Source organism: Mirounga angustirostris, unplaced genomic scaffold (genome assembly GCF_029215605.1).
Source record: "Mirounga angustirostris isolate CCGP_5_RB_7025 unplaced genomic scaffold, mMirAng1.0.hap1 SCAF_11, whole genome shotgun sequence".
NCBI classification, from domain to species: Eukaryota; Metazoa; Chordata; class Mammalia; order Carnivora; family Phocidae; genus Mirounga; species Mirounga angustirostris.
The window spans coordinates 17,547,920-17,566,719 of record NW_026991719.1 but is presented as its reverse complement, the minus strand read 5'-3'; the positions used below and the strand labels follow the sequence as shown (position 1 = coordinate 17,566,719).

Genomic DNA, 18,800 nt, shown 5'->3' with positions numbered 1-18,800 from the left:
TTAACGGATGAGTGGATAAAGAAAATGTGGTATATGTATACAACAGAGTATTATTCAGCCATAAAAAGATGGAAATCCTAAATTTGTGATAACATGGATGAATCTGAAGGACATTATGCTGAATGAAATAAGCCAGACACAGAAAGACAAATAGTGTAGGATCCCACTTTTATGTGGAATCTCCTCCTCGCTCTTTCTTGAACCTTCTCTGATTAGGCTCTTGCCCCCAAAACTATACCAAAACTGCTATTGTCAAGTTCACTAGCACCTTCATGTTACTAAATCCAATAGACAATTCTTAGAACCTTTGACTTTTCTGACCTATCTGTAGCATTTGATGCAGAGGATTACTCCCTTCTTTGAAACATTTTCTTTTTTTTTTTTTTTAAAGATTTTATTTATTTATTTGACAGACAGAGACACAGCGAGAGAGGGAACACAAGCGGAGGGAGTGGGAGAGGGAGAAGCAGGCTTCCCGCGGAGCAGGGAGCCCGATGCGGGGCTCGATCCCAGGACCCTGGGATCATGACCTGAGCCGAAGGCAGACGCTTAACGGCTGAGCCACCCAGGCGCCCCGAAACATTTTCTTCATCTGGTACCCAGGACTCTGTCCTTCTCTGATTTTCCTCTCCTCTTCTCTTGCTAAATTCACATACACCCTTGAGAGCTAAGTGAAAATGTCATTTCTTCAGGGATGCTCTCCTTGACCTCTTATTCTAGGTTGGGTTTCTCTGTATTTGTTCTCATTTTCTGTTGTAGTTTTTCTTCATAGCATGCCATTTATAGTCAAACAAATATTTATTAAATTAGTTGCTTGAATTCTACCCCTCTTCTAGAATGTAAATTTCACAGGGGAAATTTCTCTGTAGTTTACTGTGGTATCTCCAGCACATAGCACAATGCCTTAAACACAGTAACTGTTCAATACTTAGTAACTGATTATTTGTTAAAGAAAGTAAACAGGGGACCTTCCTCATACACTGGACTGAAAAGGGTCCAAGCTATACCATTAATTTTTATTTTCATAGTTTCCTTCTCCTTCCTTCCTGTCAACTTTCCATTCCCCTCCCCCTCATTTTTCCTTCCCTTCCCCTCCCTCCCTCCCTTCCTTCTAATGTAGGATGTCAACCTGACCAACCTCCTTCATTTCTAACAAATCAAGCCTTAGAGAGCAGTTTCATAATACGTCAGAACTAGGAGTCCAGGGGTGCCTGGGTGGCTCAGTTGGTTGAGCGTCTGACTTTGGCTCAGGTTGTGATCTTAGAGTCCTGGGATCAAGCCCCATGTTGGGCTCCCTGCTCAGCAGGGAGTCTGCTCCTCCTTCTCCCCCTCCTCCTCTCCCCACTCATGCACATGCTCTCTCAAATAAATAAATAAAATCTAAAAAAAAAAAAAAAAGAACTAGGATATGCCTCCTGATATGTAGAAACATTCTTATATTAGGCTACCCATGATGTCTGTTGAAATACCACTGAATTGCTGCCTTTTTCAATTGTATTTATCCCCCCTTTTTAATTCTCTCCTCAGACATGCTAAAATCATTAAATTTCAGGGTGATAGCAGCACCTGAGAAGCAATCTTCTCTCTTACAGTTGCCAAAGAGTTGAAAAAAAGACTGCAGAGAAATCTGACATATGCTTTAATGCTCACAGAAAAAGCTTTCTCTAGAGTCTAAGGAGAAAAAATATATACATATACACACACATATACACATCTGTTCTGAATATTTTAGCCAATATTTTGATGAAAATGAGTGTAGTAAGGAATGTTAAGCTACAAGCATGCCACATATACCCATCAAACTCCCCACATACCAGACAGAAAAATTACTTTCAGATGGTTGACTGCATATCTAGGAAAACATCCCGAGGTAATTTAAGGTAGACAATAACACATTTAAAGAGGAATAAAATGGAACTGAATGGAAAGCCAGTAATTTTTTAAGAATAAAGGCAACATATCTGGATCTAATAAAATAAGTAAAATCAGGCACTTTGATCTTTAGGGCCATATTTTTTGAATTTCATTTTTGGATAAAAGAGCGTGGGAAAAAGTTGGATTGTAAACACTGCAATGTGATGATTATTTAAGTATTGGCTTTAAAGCCTTATAATAATCTAAATCAAATACAAACCCAATTATTATTAACTTGAAATCTTTTCAGTTTCATTAATGGAGAACAAAAACAATTAAAATCTCATTTCAAAGAATAAGCTACATCTTGTTTTTAAATTTTCCTATTGTTTTCTAAAAGTGATCTAGACTTTAAATGGGAGTAACATAAAAGTTACTGAAGGAGAAAATTTTGAACTGTATCAAAAATTATGTGGGACTTTTAACACTTGATTTCAAGGCTAATTATATTTTGAACCAAATTATCTTTTGTAAGCATTCTACCAAGAGAACAACTGTGCAGTACACACTGGAGTTTGGAAAGACAGGTTTTTCTAAGTTGAAATGTTTGCCACTGTGCATAGAGTCACTTCTGCATTAGAGGGGTGTGAGGACTAGGAAAGATTCAGATGGTTTGAGTATTGTTTAAGTGGCAAAAGACTTCTGGGTCCTGCTCTGAAGTCTCTGGTGGATAAAAAAAAATGAGCTATGCTAAAATACCATTGCCCCATGCTGTGCTCAGCATTAATACAGTCGTGGACAAGAAAGATGACATGAGTATATAAATGTTATTTGGTTAAAAACATCAAATTTTCAAGTTAAACAACCACAAATTAAAGCCCTGTATTTTTATTTTATTTTTTTTGTAGTTTCAAGTTTTTGTTTAAATTCCAGTTAGTTAACATACAGTATAACATCAGTCACTCTATTTTACAAAAATCTTAGTAAAGCAGTGTCTTGAAAATCTTATCAACATATGGAAGAGAGTCCCCTTTTCTCATGAAGAGTGAAAAAGACAATGATTAAGACTGAAATAAACAGACTGACATCTTGTAATAACTTTGTAATTCCTTTCACATAATTTTCTGTTCGGGATTACATTAGTCAGTAAAACTGGCAAGGAAGGGAGAGATGAAAAACTTAAGACACACCAAAGTTAATTCCTCAGGATTTCACCAGTAGTCAGTGTTGAAGTCAGCCCACCAATATACTGTCAACTTCCTATCCCAGTGCTCTCTTTGCTATATCACATTGCCTTGGTGATGAATTCAAGACCAGCACATTACACAAAAATCCAATTCTTTTATCTTCAAAAATAATTCAATGACATGTATGATTACTGATTTTGTTTAAGTGTCCTCCCAGCTAATATGCAACTCTTTCTTAAAAACTATGTGAAGAACTAATGGAGGATTAGAACATAAATTGTGGATGTAGCTTTGTATTTGCTGTCCATCACCTTGACAAAGATGGAAAATACATTGCTTTGACATGATGTGTCAACTTGTAAGGTTAGAGACTTATAAAACAATGCTAGGTTATCATATGTATACTTTTAAATGCTTGTATATTGCCTTAATTATTTGCTCTAATGTTTCCAGTCTTTAAGGTAATCAATGTACAATTTTTGGTTATCTCTTCTTTAACAAGATTCAATATAATACTTGACATTTTCTACCCCCTTCCCTCTCTCCCACCCCAGGGATCTATTTTCTCCATGATGTCCGGCAAACTGTTTTGCAGTGATACCGGTAATTCTACAAGGAGCCTGGAGGATAGAATGCCATGCACTGATCTCTCCAGTTAGTATTTATTACTTGAGTTTGGACTTTTATCACAAATAAGATTTACTCTAGAAAATGGCTTTTCTGCAAGATAAAACTGAAGATGACATTCAACACACCGTCTGCTGGGGTAGGCTTTGACTTGAGAATAGAGGCTTTTCCAGGGGCACCTGGGTGACTCAATCAGTTAAACACCCGGCTCTTGATTTCAGCTCAGGTCATGATCTCAGGGTTGTGAGATCGAGCCTCCATGTCAGTCTCTGCGCCGAGCGTGGAGCTGGCTTCAGATTCTCTCTCTCCCTGCCCCTCCCCCCCTCAAAAAAAATAGAGGCCTTTCCAAATCAATTAAGTCAGATATTTGGAACTTAAAACACAAAGAAATTTTTATCATTGGTATATCAGTCTTTGAGAGGAGCTACAAAAGTCTATTTTAGCATTTTCCAAAATATATTCTATCAAACCTTCCATTGGGAGGTTAATAAGTATTTTGTGACCAAAACCAAAAAAGATTCAATGTACAAATACATTCGGGAAACAATAAGCCAACCCAAATTCAAGAAGACCTTCAAAGCCTTTAGTCTGCTAACATGCACTTATTAATCGTCAAGAAGGGGATAAAATATTCAGAGCTTCCCAATCATATTTAACCGGATAGCCTCTTTGTTTTATGAACATTCTCTTTCAGAACTAGAGACCAGAAGAACATATTGGGAAAATGATGGATCCTTAATTCACATTGTGATGTGAAAGCTAACACTAACCACTCTTTTAAATTTTACCTAGCTGCCATTGATTACATTTTTTTTTTTCCATAGGGGAAAATGCATTTTGATTTCAACTAGGGACAATGGGTCCCCTCCTGCTCCAGGGAATTTGTCACGATTGGGTTTTCTATTGTAGAGCAGGGTAGGTCATTCCAGAGACTCACAACATTATATTACTTCTGTCCAGAGACTATGTTAATTGTGAGTAAATGTCAGTCTCTTTCCAGGGCAATAATTTCACAGATTCTTTGAACTAAAAAAAAAAAAAAAAAGGCAATTGGCCCTGTGTCATATAAGGGCTCTTTGATTTTCTAGTCATATATACCTGCTTCTGTATTAAATCTGTCTGCAGTTGATTCTTCTTAAGTTAGGTAAGGGTTTCTCTGTAGCAGCACTCTTGACATTGTGGACTTGATCATTTTTTATTGCTGGGAGCTGTCCTGTTCTTTGTAGGATGTGTACTAGCATCTATCCACTACATGCCAGTAGCATTTCCACCCGTAATGACATTGTACCCGTTATGACAACTACAAATGTCCCCCCAAATTGCAAATGTGCCCTGGAGGGCAATACTGACCCCAGTTGAGAATCACTGAGTTAGACTGTTTCTACTCTTGGCTTCCCATTTTGTCTTTAAGGGAAGCACTATTTCACCTAGTTCATATCTTTCTGTTGATGAATTCATTTGAGGAGTTACTTTTCTCCTGACAGTTGCATCAGTTTTGTTGACTTGGTTTGCTAATCTTTCCATTCTACCCACATATTGATACTCTGGAACTTGGTTAAGAGTTCCTTTTTCTTAATCTTATTATTTTATCCATTACCTAGCACTTTAATTTGTTCAAGCTGATTGTTTTCTTTCCTGGTTTCATTTTTTGAGAGTCTCTGACTATTTTATTTATTCTACATATTATTTTTGCTCTCCTTCCCCCACCCCCAGCAATTAAACTTAAAAAAGGTGTGGGGTCTGAACAGTTTTCAGAATTCTGATGCTGTGAGGTTTTATTTAGGCCCTTCTGTCCAGAGTATGACCTAGGGGTTTCCATAATGGAACTTAAAAGAAGATTTGGATCAGGGCAGTTTTTAGTTTTATTACCTATTTGAATGCTCTTCCTTCTGCTTTTCAAAACCGAACCAAAAGAAACGGACCAACACTATTCATATTTCTTTTAATTGTTATGATTTAAATGGTTGGTTAGTGGGTAGGTAAAGGGATCAAAGCAAGGGAATATTTCCAGCCCTTTTGTCCTTTATTAAATCCCTCCACAGGGAGAGGATGAAGTGTTAATTTGATCTCTAGGCACTTGACAATCTTTGGAACATTTTCATTTATGAACAGGAGTAATTCATTATGCCATTTAGGCACTATTTCCTGAGCACTTTCCATGCGGCAAGAATAGTACTAAGTACTAGACATACATTATCTCATTTAACCCTCATAAAAACACCGTGAGTAATCCTGCCATCTCATTTTACAGGTAAGGAAACAAAAACATACTGAGGTAAGGCTCAAGTTCAAGGTCAATCAGTTATTAAAGGCCAACCTGAGACACCAAATTCAGATCTATCTGAGCTCAAAACTCATGCTCTGCTATTTCTATCAGTAAAATTGCACAAATTAGGGAAGAGAGCCTTCTCTTGCTGATTACTCTGATATTTACATTAGGAACAGACAAGTTTCTATTTCTCTCAAAATATTGCTGAACTACTTTTCTATCCATTACATGGTTCCTTATCACCATCAGCTTGATGTTCAAAATTATTTTGTGAAGCTAATCAACATGCAGTCTTTATGAACTGTATTAAGTAAGTCCAAAGGAATAACAATTCCTGTGGGTATAGTGTACATCTCATATTTCTACATTTTTGATTCACTAATTTCTATTTCTATGGTTAGTTCTACTTTGGAAGTGGTACATTTTCCTTGAACAAAGACATTTCCTGTGGTTAGAATCCCAATTTCTTTTCTTTCTAGCATAGCTGATGAATGACAGCTGAATTTTTACCTGATTAGGAAGACAATTTACATTTAAAAATCACAGGAAAGAGAGAAGGCTTATATTCAGAAATAAAGAAGTATGAATGTATTGTGTATACGTGATCCTTTAAGAAATGTTTTAAACAGTGCTATTAATTATAATTTAACTGGCGAAAAGGTAGAATGATATTGTAAGACAAAGATGATGTTGCAGTATGATAAGAGACCCTGGAACCTATGGATAATTTCCTCTCCTCACACCAGTAGAACAGTTCAAAGTGTCACTGCCCGTAAGTTCTTTACCATGCTGGTTTAAGTCATTTCAAGCCATTTGCTATTCATGTGGATATGCAACATGGTAGTTTTCTCTTGCCCCAACTACTCGAGTGGAAAATGTTCAGGTGTGATGTTATAGAAATTAATCTTCCTCAGTGCAAAATATGTACAAATAACATTGATGAGGAACATTTTTAAAATAACAACTCTGCACTCATTCATGTGTTTTTTGTGAGGTCCTAGAATCTCAATAAATCAGACAAGTCTGGATTCCTTCAAACCAATACTATTATGTGATATTACTGTAAAAAAATGTGTTCTTCCTATTCTTATAAAATATGACGACTCAACAGCCACAAAGGGACTCAGTCAACTATGTCTACCTTTTACCAGGTTTTTATGCATAGAAATGTGGTATGATGGAATAGCAAGGGCAAAGAGTCTGTGAACGGCAAAAGGGAAAGCTAATGGGGAATATTACCATTCTGAAAAGTTGCCAAGCAACTGATCTCATCAGATTTGAACCTTTACCTTTGAAGCATGAGCAGATGAGACCAAATAGTTAAAGGAATTTAATGCTGTCCTCTTTTCCCCTCTTCTAATTTTCACATTAAAGTTACTTTTTTAAAAATTGAACTGTTTATTCACCTTATCTAATTCTTCAAAGAATTTAAAATGGCTGATATTATTATTATTTATGCACTGAGATCTTCAAGTTCTTTTGGTTTTTTCCCCAGCTGTATTGAGGTATAAATAAAAATTGTATCTATTTAAGGTGTACAACATGATGATTTGATATATAGAGAATTATGAAATGATGACCACAATCAAGCTATTTGAACCATCCATCACCTCACAGAGTTACCTTTTTTTCTGTGAGGTGAGAATACTTCTTATGTATTCTCTTAGCAACACTGAAGTTTCTGTGCAACAGTGACAACGATGAAAATCAATACCTATAGCACATACTGGGCACTTTCCAGGCGATTTACAATGCGCTGTTATGAAATTCTCACAAAAAGTCTATGAGACAGGTATTATCATCTTCATTTAACAAAGGAGAAAATTGACATCAACATCCCCAAGCTCACACTAGAGTAATCACATAAAAGACAGGGTTACCAAGTAGGGCTTGGTGCTAGTAACCACTGACCTAGGCTGCTTCCCCGCTCTGTGCTTCCAGAAGTTAGTCTATCTTTTTAGGAAAGTAAAACCTATTTTATGTTCTCAGATTTAAAAAGGACATAACACATTGTTGCTAATTTTACCCCTCAATTTAGCTACCTTTTCCTAAGGTCTGTAAGGGCCAAGTCTACGTAAAAACATATTTACTCTAATGCCAATAAATACAAAACAACATATACAAGAACATACAAAATCAGACCTACTTCTGCTTGCTTGAAATCAAATGCTTAAATCTGGAAGGAGTAATACAATTTCTAGAAATTATTTCTCTACAATTTAGCAAATTACTTTCATCACATTTAGCTACCTAGTACCACTGGTAGAGTCCCACAAATATCCATGGGTACTTAATCTCAGCTCTACTACTTACTAGTTGGGTAAGTTATTTAATCCATCAGGAAAATAAGGATTCTATTAGGACCGATTTCACTGGTTGTTGTGAGGATTAAATGGGTCAATGCCTTTGAAATGCTTAGCACAATGCCTGGCATGTATAAAAGCTCACAGGTATTACTGACTAATTTCTAGAAGGGCCATCTGTTGTCTATCCATATTATACTTGTCTGATAGTTTAGGGTAAATAATTGTTCTTCTTTTAACTTACTCTTAGCAACAACTAGTGAGTCTATGATATAAAATGAAAACCTTGGCTAAAAAAATGTATTTTAATGTCCACAGTTGGGATATTTTCAGGTATTTTTCTTAACATGCGTGTTTCTTTGTCACTGTGGTCAATAGCAGAGCTTCCCTAAATATTTTTGTTTTATATATCAAACTTTAAAATATGAATGTACTAAGATAATATGACAAGTATATACATATTTAACCAAAAGCACATAATAAGAACTGAATCATGTTCCTCCTTTGCTTCTCAAAATCCTAGCTATACTCTTACAATCTTAACTCTAAACCTCTTGGAATAAACAGGTAATCTGGGGAGTTAATAGGAGAGAATGGTGGCTAAGTTCATATACAAGATAAGGGTATTTGTCACAAATACTAAGAAATAAGTTGAGCACTGTAAGCCTAAAGGACTTACTCATTACATTTTAAGGTGTCACATAAGTGCTAACATGTTAAATTACTGTCATTTCTAGAAAACATGAAACATGAACATTTTTGTGCTTTAGGGTTTTTTTTTGTAATCTACTTCAACACAATCATGTATTTTGGTCATTATTTATTTAGAGATTTATTTATTTGAGAGAGAGAGAGTGAGCAAGCAAAAGTAGGGGGAGGGGAAGAGGGAAAGGGAGAAGCAGACTCCCTGCTGAACGTGGAGCCTGAAGCAGGGCTCGATCCCAGGACCATGAGATCATGACCTGAGCCGAAACCAAGAGTCAGATGCTTAAATGACTGAGGCACCCAGGCACCCCTATTATCATTATTTTTTAAATCTAAGAAATACTGTCACACTTGGGAGTCTGGACTCTGAAAAACAAACTGAGGGTTCTAGAGGGGATAGGGGGGTGGGGGGATGAGTTAGCCTGGTGATGGGTATTAAGGAGGGCATGTTCTGCATGGAGCACTGGGTGTTATACGCCAACAATGAATCATGGACCACTACATCAAAAACTAATGATGTAATGTATGGTGATTAACATAACATAATAAAACACAATAAAACAAAACAAACAAACAAACAAAAAAGAAGTCATCAATAATTGCTTATCAAGTTTTGGAATAATTTGTATTGGGACCTTTAGGGTCTCGGCTGAAAGATTTACACAAATCCTCAGATCTCAGACCTAGGTTTGAGAAGGTATCATGTATTTGGTGGGGATAACTAACATTTAGAAATCCTAGAGGATGACTACTCATCATTTAAAACTCAGCACAAATGTCACTTTTAGTTATGTGACTTCCTGGGAAGATTCTGGGGCTTCAGCTCCTAGGCTACTGTACTACTTTGTTCACATATTCCTACTTACCTAAAGTTATTACAATGCATCTCCTTATTTGTTTCTTCCCTCTAGGTGATGACTGCCTTCCAGGGAAAATTTATGTTTTATTCACCTTCGAATCCCCAGTGACTGGATGACTTTATGTACACAACAAATATGTGCTGAATGAATTAAGAAATGAATTAATCTTTGGGAAAATTAAGGACACAAATTCACGTGTGTGACAGGTAGAATTTATTTCTTATGATCTGATTTTTAAAAAGTTTTAATACATTAAACTGCTAGTTACCTGGCACAACCTACAGATTGTGTTAGAAAATCTTCACTGAAGCATCTGTAAGTATTTCCACTGAAGGTTTAGATTACATTTCATGTTCAAAAGTTAAAAAAAAAAAACCCTTCCAGGATCAAAAGTAAAATAACCTTTTTTTAAAACTTCCTATCCTCCTTTTAAGCATATATATATATATTTTTTTCTCCTAAGTTATTTATAAAAATCTATCATATCGGGTGCCTGGATAGTGCAGTCGATTAAGTGACCGACTCTTGGTTTCAGCTCAAGTTGTGATCTCAGGGTCATGCGACTGAGCCCTGCCCTGTGTCAGCCTCCCCGCTTAGTGCAGAGTCTGCTTGAGACTCTTTCTCCCTCTCCCTCTGCCCCTCCCCTCTGTGCTCTTTCTCTCTCTCAAATAAATAAATCTCTAAAAAATATATATCTATAGGATATCTTAATTTTCTAAAATTTAAACAGTATTCTATTTTCTTGGGAGAGATAGGATTTGTGGAACATGATGACACTAGGTGGTTTAAAACTGTAGTCTGAAGAGACTAACAATTCAGCTATTCAAGTAGAACCAAGTAACCATTTTTTATAAAGCTATCAGTAATCAACTTCATCTGGTGACTATAATTTCCCCTTAAACATTCTTATCTACTTCAAAATAAGTAGAAAACAGCCCCCAAATTCTAAGAGATTAAAAAAAAGACTTGATATACATTACTGCCTATCCAATAACAGGTAGTCAATAAGTATTTGTGGAATGAATGAATAAAAATAAAGATCTTATGTGATAAAACAGGGGTAGGCATAACAAAGATGACAGGCCTCTATACTGCTCTGTACTGCAGAGGTTTACAATATAATAGGGAAGAAAAGCAAAGGTGCAAATACCTTCAAATTATGAGTTTAAAAAAAGTGTCCACAGAACAGTATAATTGAGGAGCTATGCTAAAAAATTCATTACTTATTATGATTAAAAAAAAGCACATGTACAGAGAATAACACAAGGTAAGTATGGTTCCTATTCTTTAGGACCATTTTGGGCAAAACTTCTCATATATAATTATTACCAAAGAGCTGTAAGGAAATCAGGCACATGTAGTAAGGTACATGATGACCAATCATTTGGGACCACAGGAGGGAGACATATGGCCATGGTGGACAAGTAAGGGGGGCAAGTGGAAAAAAAACCCTAAAAACAAATGTCCTTCTGCTCAGGTCCCGTTGATCATCTGTACTAATCGGCGAGGATCCTGTCTTTCCCCTTCTCTATGCTCCTCACTAAAAATGGTTAGTTTGAAAACTGGAAAAGGAGGAGCATAGAGTTTCAATTAAATCCATTCATTCTTGCAATGGGATCATAGCTTTACTACTTTAGGCAACTTTATCTGCAAATCTTTCACATACAATGTACCAACTTAAAGTATACGTGACTGGGTTACTCTCTTGGTCATGCACAGAAAAACAGAAGACAAAGACGAAAAATCCTAGGGACGTGGTAACTCTAAGGCCATCTCTGATTTAAATAGAGTGTGTTGTGTGTTTCCTATTCAGAATCCACTTCTGCTCAAATTTTCCAACTTCTTAAAAAACACAAAAATTGAGGAGAGATTTTTCTCAGAAAGTTTATCTAAAGATTTTTTAATCCCTGAGGGATAAGGAGTTAATTTTATATAAGTCAAGTTAATAGGAAGCATTCATCTTTTATAAAAAAGGAAAATTGAATTATTCCAATTTAGCAATATCTGACATTACAAAAATTACATGTGATTCAAGAAGGTTTCCTTAAGTCATTAATGAGCTAAAATGCTACCTACTGTTCTTACCTATTTTTGGAAAATTTAGAATAATTTTTAATGTCATGCTTCTTATTGAGATTCCACTTAGAAGCACATGACAGACACAAATCGATTATAAAGATTCAAAAGCTATCAAGTAATCAAATAATTTTCATAACCCAAAAGCCTATGAAAAGAAATAGAGGTTCTCATCTGAGACATATGTTCTCCTGTCAATGTAAGAAAAGAATTCTTACCATAAGTCGGCGTGCTTTCTCGTCTTCCTTGACTACTTGATCTTCCTTTTTCATATTCATAGCAATACAAGACAGTATCTTCCTCAACAATATTAAACCTCTTTCTATATTCCTGATCCAGAAATGAATTTGGTGATTCAGATCCTTTATGCACTGGCTTGCCAACCATATGTCCTCTGAGGTCTTCACAAGGAAGGTTTCCTTTTTCATCCCTAAAGAAAAGGAAAGGTAAAGGAGAAGGATATAGGAAAGTGTTAGGGTGGTAAAATGGCAGAGAGGGTCTAAAACAGTTCATAATACCCTTCTCATACAATATATCTTCTGATCTTTTCAAACTTTGAGGTTTAAAAGGCAATTTTTAACTATTCCTATATTGCAGGAAAATAAATGCTGAGGATCAGAGAGGTTAAATGACTCGCCTAAAGGTCATACAGCTAATAAATGACATCACTGGACATGGACCCTGGATCTTCTAACTCCTGCTCTGGTCCATTTTCACTGTGTTATGTTCATGTCAGCACATAAATTACTTTTAGTGCTCAAGACAGTAGGTATAAGTTTAACAATGCTAACAATATAGCTTTCTTGTGCCAGTTTAACTAATTGATGCACAGTAGTATTTGCACTGCTTAAAAAAGATGTGTTTAAGAACTACCACTTTTGTAAGGGTATCTGCAGCCTTAAGAACCAAATTAGCATTTTATAAATTGGTATTATAAGAATTTTAAAAAGCTTGTTATTAATTTAAAATAAACCTTATTGAATAGAATTACTTTCAGTATTTAAAATCTATGTATCTCATTTAATATTAAAAATGTACATTCATAGAACTAATTCTAATGGATAGATCAAAGTTTCATTGCACATCAGCAACATTTCTTGTGGAGAGAAGGCAGAGAAACCTGAGAAAATATGGAATTTAAGATGATGGCAAACTGATTTTCTATAGGATTCTAAAAAGGAAAAATCTAATCATTTATGGGATCCCTAAAACTGTTACTCACATATAGTATTAATATACATAGCCCAGGCAATTGGGCCCCTAATGAGTGGTATTTTGGTAGAAATACTCCATTTAGGATGGGTTAAATTGAATTTTGCTTATTTTATGATATGTTTCACTATGACTAGCTATGAAGTCTTTGTTAGAAAAGCCTGTCTTCTAGAACACAACTGTGAATGTAAATGCAATGTTTCCTCCCTTGCAGATCATTAATTTTATTTCCTCCTAGTTCTTAATTGCTTCCAGTTCTACCCTCAACAGTGCCGTGAATGCTATCAAACCAGATAAAAATTTAATTTTATGTTAAGTGCTAAGACTGAAATCTTAAATCAACAGAATTAACTAAAGTATAACAAGACAGAGAAAAAGAACACAATTTTAATTGACATTGTCTTATAAAATGGTGATGAGCTTCTAAATCTAACGTCAATTCCAAAATATGAGTTATAGTTCAGCAAGAATATTATACTTCTATACTTCCATACTAGGGTATACTACACTTTTGTAGGTGTATGCAAATGTCTAGATTAGGTCTGTCCAAATGAAGAGAGCTATATTCCTAGTATGTGAAATATATTGAAAGCAGTAAATGATATTCTTAAGACTGATTGAATCAGCAAGCTGTCTCATGTATTTAACACATCACAAGTTGACAATGCCATTCACACTGCTATTCACTCTTTTATTTTTTAAAATGAAAGTATTGCTTATTGCTAAATTGCAACTGGATAGTTATTTCTTAGGCAACATGAAGAAAACAAATATAAAATCCGGGCAGAATTTCACTTTCAGCAAGCTAAAAACTTTTCCTGAACAAATTGCCTGGTGCTTTTTGTTACTGTTAGTCCTCTATCAAAAAGAAATTGACACTGCAATTAGCTTGAAAACAGCCCTGATGAACTTGTGGCACTGGAGTAAGGTTTTGCCTATCTATAAATGGGCAGACATTTCTATCAGGCCTGTGACATGAATGTTAATGCAGCTGAGATCAGAGAGTGATTCAGCCCTAGTTAATTCAGCATGCTCTATTTATATGGACATCCCCGTGGCAGAAAATTGCAAGGGCTGGTATTACTTACTCTGTAATGATATGAAAGGAGGCCTCACCTCATACCAACAAGGAAGATTTATTAAACATGTCTATATGAAATGCACACAAATAAAGTAGAATTAAGAAATGTACAAACAAAAAACAATCTTTGCAGTAGAATGAACTGATACATGTGTTGTGTGTAGAAGTGTGTGCACAATTGTGTATCTCTGTATGTGTGCTTGTGTGTATGTACTCACATCATGAGTCTCTGAATAACTCAACATATTAACTTGTCCTGCTGTACAGATTAAAAAAAACCTTTTCTTAATGTTATGTATGTAATAAATCTACACTTTTACTCTGAAAAGGATTTAAGGAAACAGATGAAAAGGTAAAACAGGGGCGCCTGGGTGGCTCAGATGGTTAAGCGTCTGCCTTCGGCTCAGGTCATGGTCCCGGGGTCCTGGGATCGAGCCCCGCATCGGGCTCCCTGCTCGGCGGGAAGCCTGCTTCTCCCTCTGCCTCTCTCTCTCTCATGAATAAGTAAATAAAATCTTAAAAAAAAAAAAAAAAGAAAAGGTAAAACACTGCTTTAGTGGATTTTCTTTATATTAATGGTTCAGAGTAAAATTAATGAGAGAAATTAGTGCTTGAACTTCAGAGTTGTGCAAAGACCTACAAATTCCTGATTTTTGTCATGGAAAAAGAAATTTGGTTAAGTATGTAAATGCGCTATATACTATGATAACGAAGCTACATACAGTCATAAAACATATAACAAAAAACTGACCAAATTTTACTCACTCCACATACATGAGTGTCTTCTCTTTTAGAGAATCTGGAATAAATGTGTTCAAAGAATTCTAAGCCCATGAAAAAATTTCCACCTGACAACTGGCCCTACCATTTTTAAGGGTTTTTTTTGGATTTAAGGTGAGAAAGCTTTTATTATTTACAATTCAAATGAACATTAACATGCCTCTCTTACATAAACAAAAATTTTTAATATAGGAAAAAAGAAATGTTCAGATGAATTAAATTAGGTGAACCCCATTTAACATCAAAATGACAAAATGGGAAAAAAGTGCTGAGGCTGTATTTATGCCATAACTTCAAGTCAAACCAGAAAATGCAGATAATTTATATAAACAAGGCTGCAGTAAAAAGGAACTCTGATGCATGGATTGTTCTGACTGTGCTATATCAAACGATTGTGTGACTTGGATAAACAATAATTTGACTCAAAATATATCTAGAATATTTTAATATTCTGAAATATTAAATTAATTAAATTAATTAAATCAAAACTAGAATAATTAAAGTGATTATGAGGTTTACTGAAAAGTATGAAGCTTTCAAGCAATACTGACAAAACAAGTACCACCATGTTGATATTTCAACTTCTAATATCTTTAGTATTTTTAAATAGCATGTTCAAGCTTTTTATTGGCTTCAGTACATTCCCATCCAAGTACTAACCAGGCCCGACCCTGCTTAGCTTCCGAGATCAGACGAGATCGGGCGCGTTCAGGGTGGTATGGCCATAGACTTCAGTACATTCCCATAACCCTATCTCCACCACACTCAGAGGACAGAACTCAATCATTTTATTCTTTTGTCTTCTGAAGTGTATTTTATTTTATTTATTTTTAAGATTTTATTTATTTATTTGACAGAGAGAGAGAGAGCGCGAGAGCAGGAACACAAGCAGGGGGAGTGGGAGAGGGAGAAGCAGGCTTCCCGCCGAGCAGGGAGCCCGATGCGGGGCTCCATCCCAGGATGCTGGGATCATGACCTGAGCCGAAGGCAGACGCTTAACGACTGAGCCACCCAGGCGCCCTTCTGAAGTGTATTTTAAACACTTCCTGTCTAGGAAATACTTTCTTTATAATAAGTTCCTACCTACACAAGAGAAAAGGAAAGATTAAAAAACTGCAGAGAATTGATAAAAATAATCTGATGTTTACCTGTACATATAACCCTTGGAATAAGGTCTCTTAAATAATTATTTGCATTGAAATAAAAATCTTTCCAATTAAAATTAAAACAAATCAAAAGAGTCACTATTCAAAACACACGTTTTTATTGCTCCTCATGCAAGAGTATTCAGAAAGTCTGACACCATTGTAATAGAATTAAAAGCAACTTGCATTTGGCTAAGATATCAGATGGATCTGTACATCTGATTGTAAATTTAACATAAGACTATAAATTATATACTAAAAAGATTTGTGAAATACCAGTTTAGTAAATTATATCTTCTCATAAACCATGTTCCCACAGCTACATCTAATTCTCAAAATTAAGAACTAAAATGTTTATAAAATGGACTACAGTTTTATTACTAGACAACAATACGGTATTTGCGGACACACCATGCTGTCATGTGGCATTTAGATCGTAAAATGTCTGTACCATCATATCTGAGAATGAAACATTAGGTGTACTAAAGAATAATGAAAATTAATTAAAACAAGGAATTTCAGTTCTTTTATATACTGAAGAAATTTAATATGAAGCGTGGCTTGAAAATAAGAGATCTTAAATTACTGTTTTTGAATGACTGCACAACTAATTTAAAAATGGAACCAAATTCTTTGTGATTGGTATTAATTATCCCCATTTAGTGCTGGCCCCTTTCCATAATTTTTATATTCCACAAGGCTGGATGTCAGAATGCTTTTGGACAGAATGCCTTATGGCACAAAGTTGTAATCTTCCACACCTGCCAGGAATTTCAAATAGAAATCTGGAAATGAAATGGAGATACAGCCTCAAGAAATCTAGAAAATAGATTCTAAAGGCAACCCATTCTCTTGCAAATTTTTCTGCTTTCTGACAGAAACATTAATGAACTAATCAAGGAGAAATTGTAGATACAGAAGTATTAGGGGGAAAAATACTCTCCCTTCTCATCATCTACCCCCTCCCCAAAAAGCTCCCTCATTGTACACATATAAGAAGGCATGAAAGTTATCTATACCATCCTCTTTTAGAAAAAAGTATGGAATGCTTCAAAGTAACTTGAGATTTTCTGGGGCTTCTGAGCCAAAAATCCTCACTTATTCCTTACTTATTAAAAGAATCCTAATTTTTATTTATTATTACTTTCCTACTCTTTCCTATTATATGAGATAATGTTTACAAGATATTTAACGCATAGTGTTTAATACAAATTAATTATTGTTATTACTATTATTAACCAAAGTGCATTTTCTACAATGCAATAGTTTTCCAGAATGTGTTCAGAATTCCTATCTAAGAAAATATTCAAAGTGCTCCTTGAGAATTTACTTCACAGTTTATATACATTTAGGCTAGTCTTTGGATAGAAGCTGCCCAGAACAACAGGATGGTTGGTTTTATACCTGGGAATATATGGTTCTGCAGGAGGAGGGGGAATGTAGAGATCCTGGAGAGCAGAACTGTCTCTTTTGGTTGGTGTACTGATGGTGCTGGAAGGCGTGGCAACGCTGCTTGTGGGACTTCTAGGTATAAGAGGCTGGTTAAAATGAAAAAGAAAATACATACGCACACAAACAACACACAGAACAACAACAATGACACATAGTTATCATTTTAAAATTATCTATTTCTGCAAAGTTTTTGAACTTGGCTGAAATCAAGAAGCATGTTATTTAGCACACAGATATTCCTTTGAATCTCCAAAAACAATTTATTACTTTAGAGGTTCCCACTTAGTTCTCAACTCACCTTATTCTATGGCATAACCACGTAAAAGCTATTTACAAGGTAAAAGCACCATGCAGTGTTTCATAATGGTAAGATTTATTTCACAGTCAGAAACTTATTTAAATTAAATTTGCTTTGTTGGAATCCCACCTTTGAAGGGAAGATAATAAAGAGTAACTTTCAAAAGAATTAGCTCACTCACATCCTGACTCATACACAAGAAAGATATTTCTTATCTTTTCCCCAAAGAAGATATACCATACTCTTAAGTTAGCAGAATGTCACAGATTCTCAGAAGAGGTTACAAAAGTTGAGGATGAAAGGCCGATATGAGAGAATACTTTCTTTTTTCATAAATATAAACACAACTAACTGTCTTCTCAAGGTCATTTTATGGTACATCTTCAAAAGTATAGGGATTAATGTAACACAATCATTTCACCTTTCATAGGCACACACATTTATCATTGTTTAAAGTAATGTTTAGATACACATCTATAGATTGCATTTTCATGCCTGTTTAAGTATGAACTACTTTTTAAAAAATTAAGATAGCATATATACTGAATAAAGCGATATACCAGGATGCATTAACTTAAGAGCACTCCCAATTCTAAGCTACAAAGCATTTGGAAATCATCTTTTGGTTTGAAAAATTATCCTAAAGTGAGACTAAAATTCACAAATGTTCATGTTTATCTTACAGATCTTACTGATTAGCTATGTATACAATAACATATTAAAAATAAGAAATTTAGTGCAATCGCAAACACAAAGGTAATGATCGATCACAAAATGAACTGTATCTTCACATGATAAGATGTTGCTATTTTAGCCAATATGAAAACACTTCTGGCAAATCTATATAGACCCGCAGTTCTATTACTTTAACATGTATTGCTGGACAAAAAATGGCATATTACAGCTATTTTATATTGTGACAATGCTTTTGTACAGATAAAATGTTCAAAA

General features: G+C 35.2%; 1 protein-coding gene across 4 annotated transcripts in view; it reads right to left on the bottom strand.

Moving 5' to 3' along the window:
- CNKSR2 (connector enhancer of kinase suppressor of Ras 2) overlaps positions 1 to 18,800 on the bottom strand; it is a 275,032-nt gene that overhangs the window by 91,476 nt on the left and 164,756 nt on the right. For all 4 annotated transcript variants that reach the window (XM_045875847.3, XM_045875864.3, XM_045875838.3 and 1 more), the window contains 2 exons: positions 17,504 to 17,637; positions 12,100 to 12,311 (listed from right to left, as the gene is read on the bottom strand). In XM_045875847.3, the coding sequence (XP_045731803.1) occupies positions 12,100 to 12,311; positions 17,504 to 17,637 (346 nt within the window). The remainder of the gene's footprint in view (positions 1 to 12,099; positions 12,312 to 17,503; positions 17,638 to 18,800) is intronic.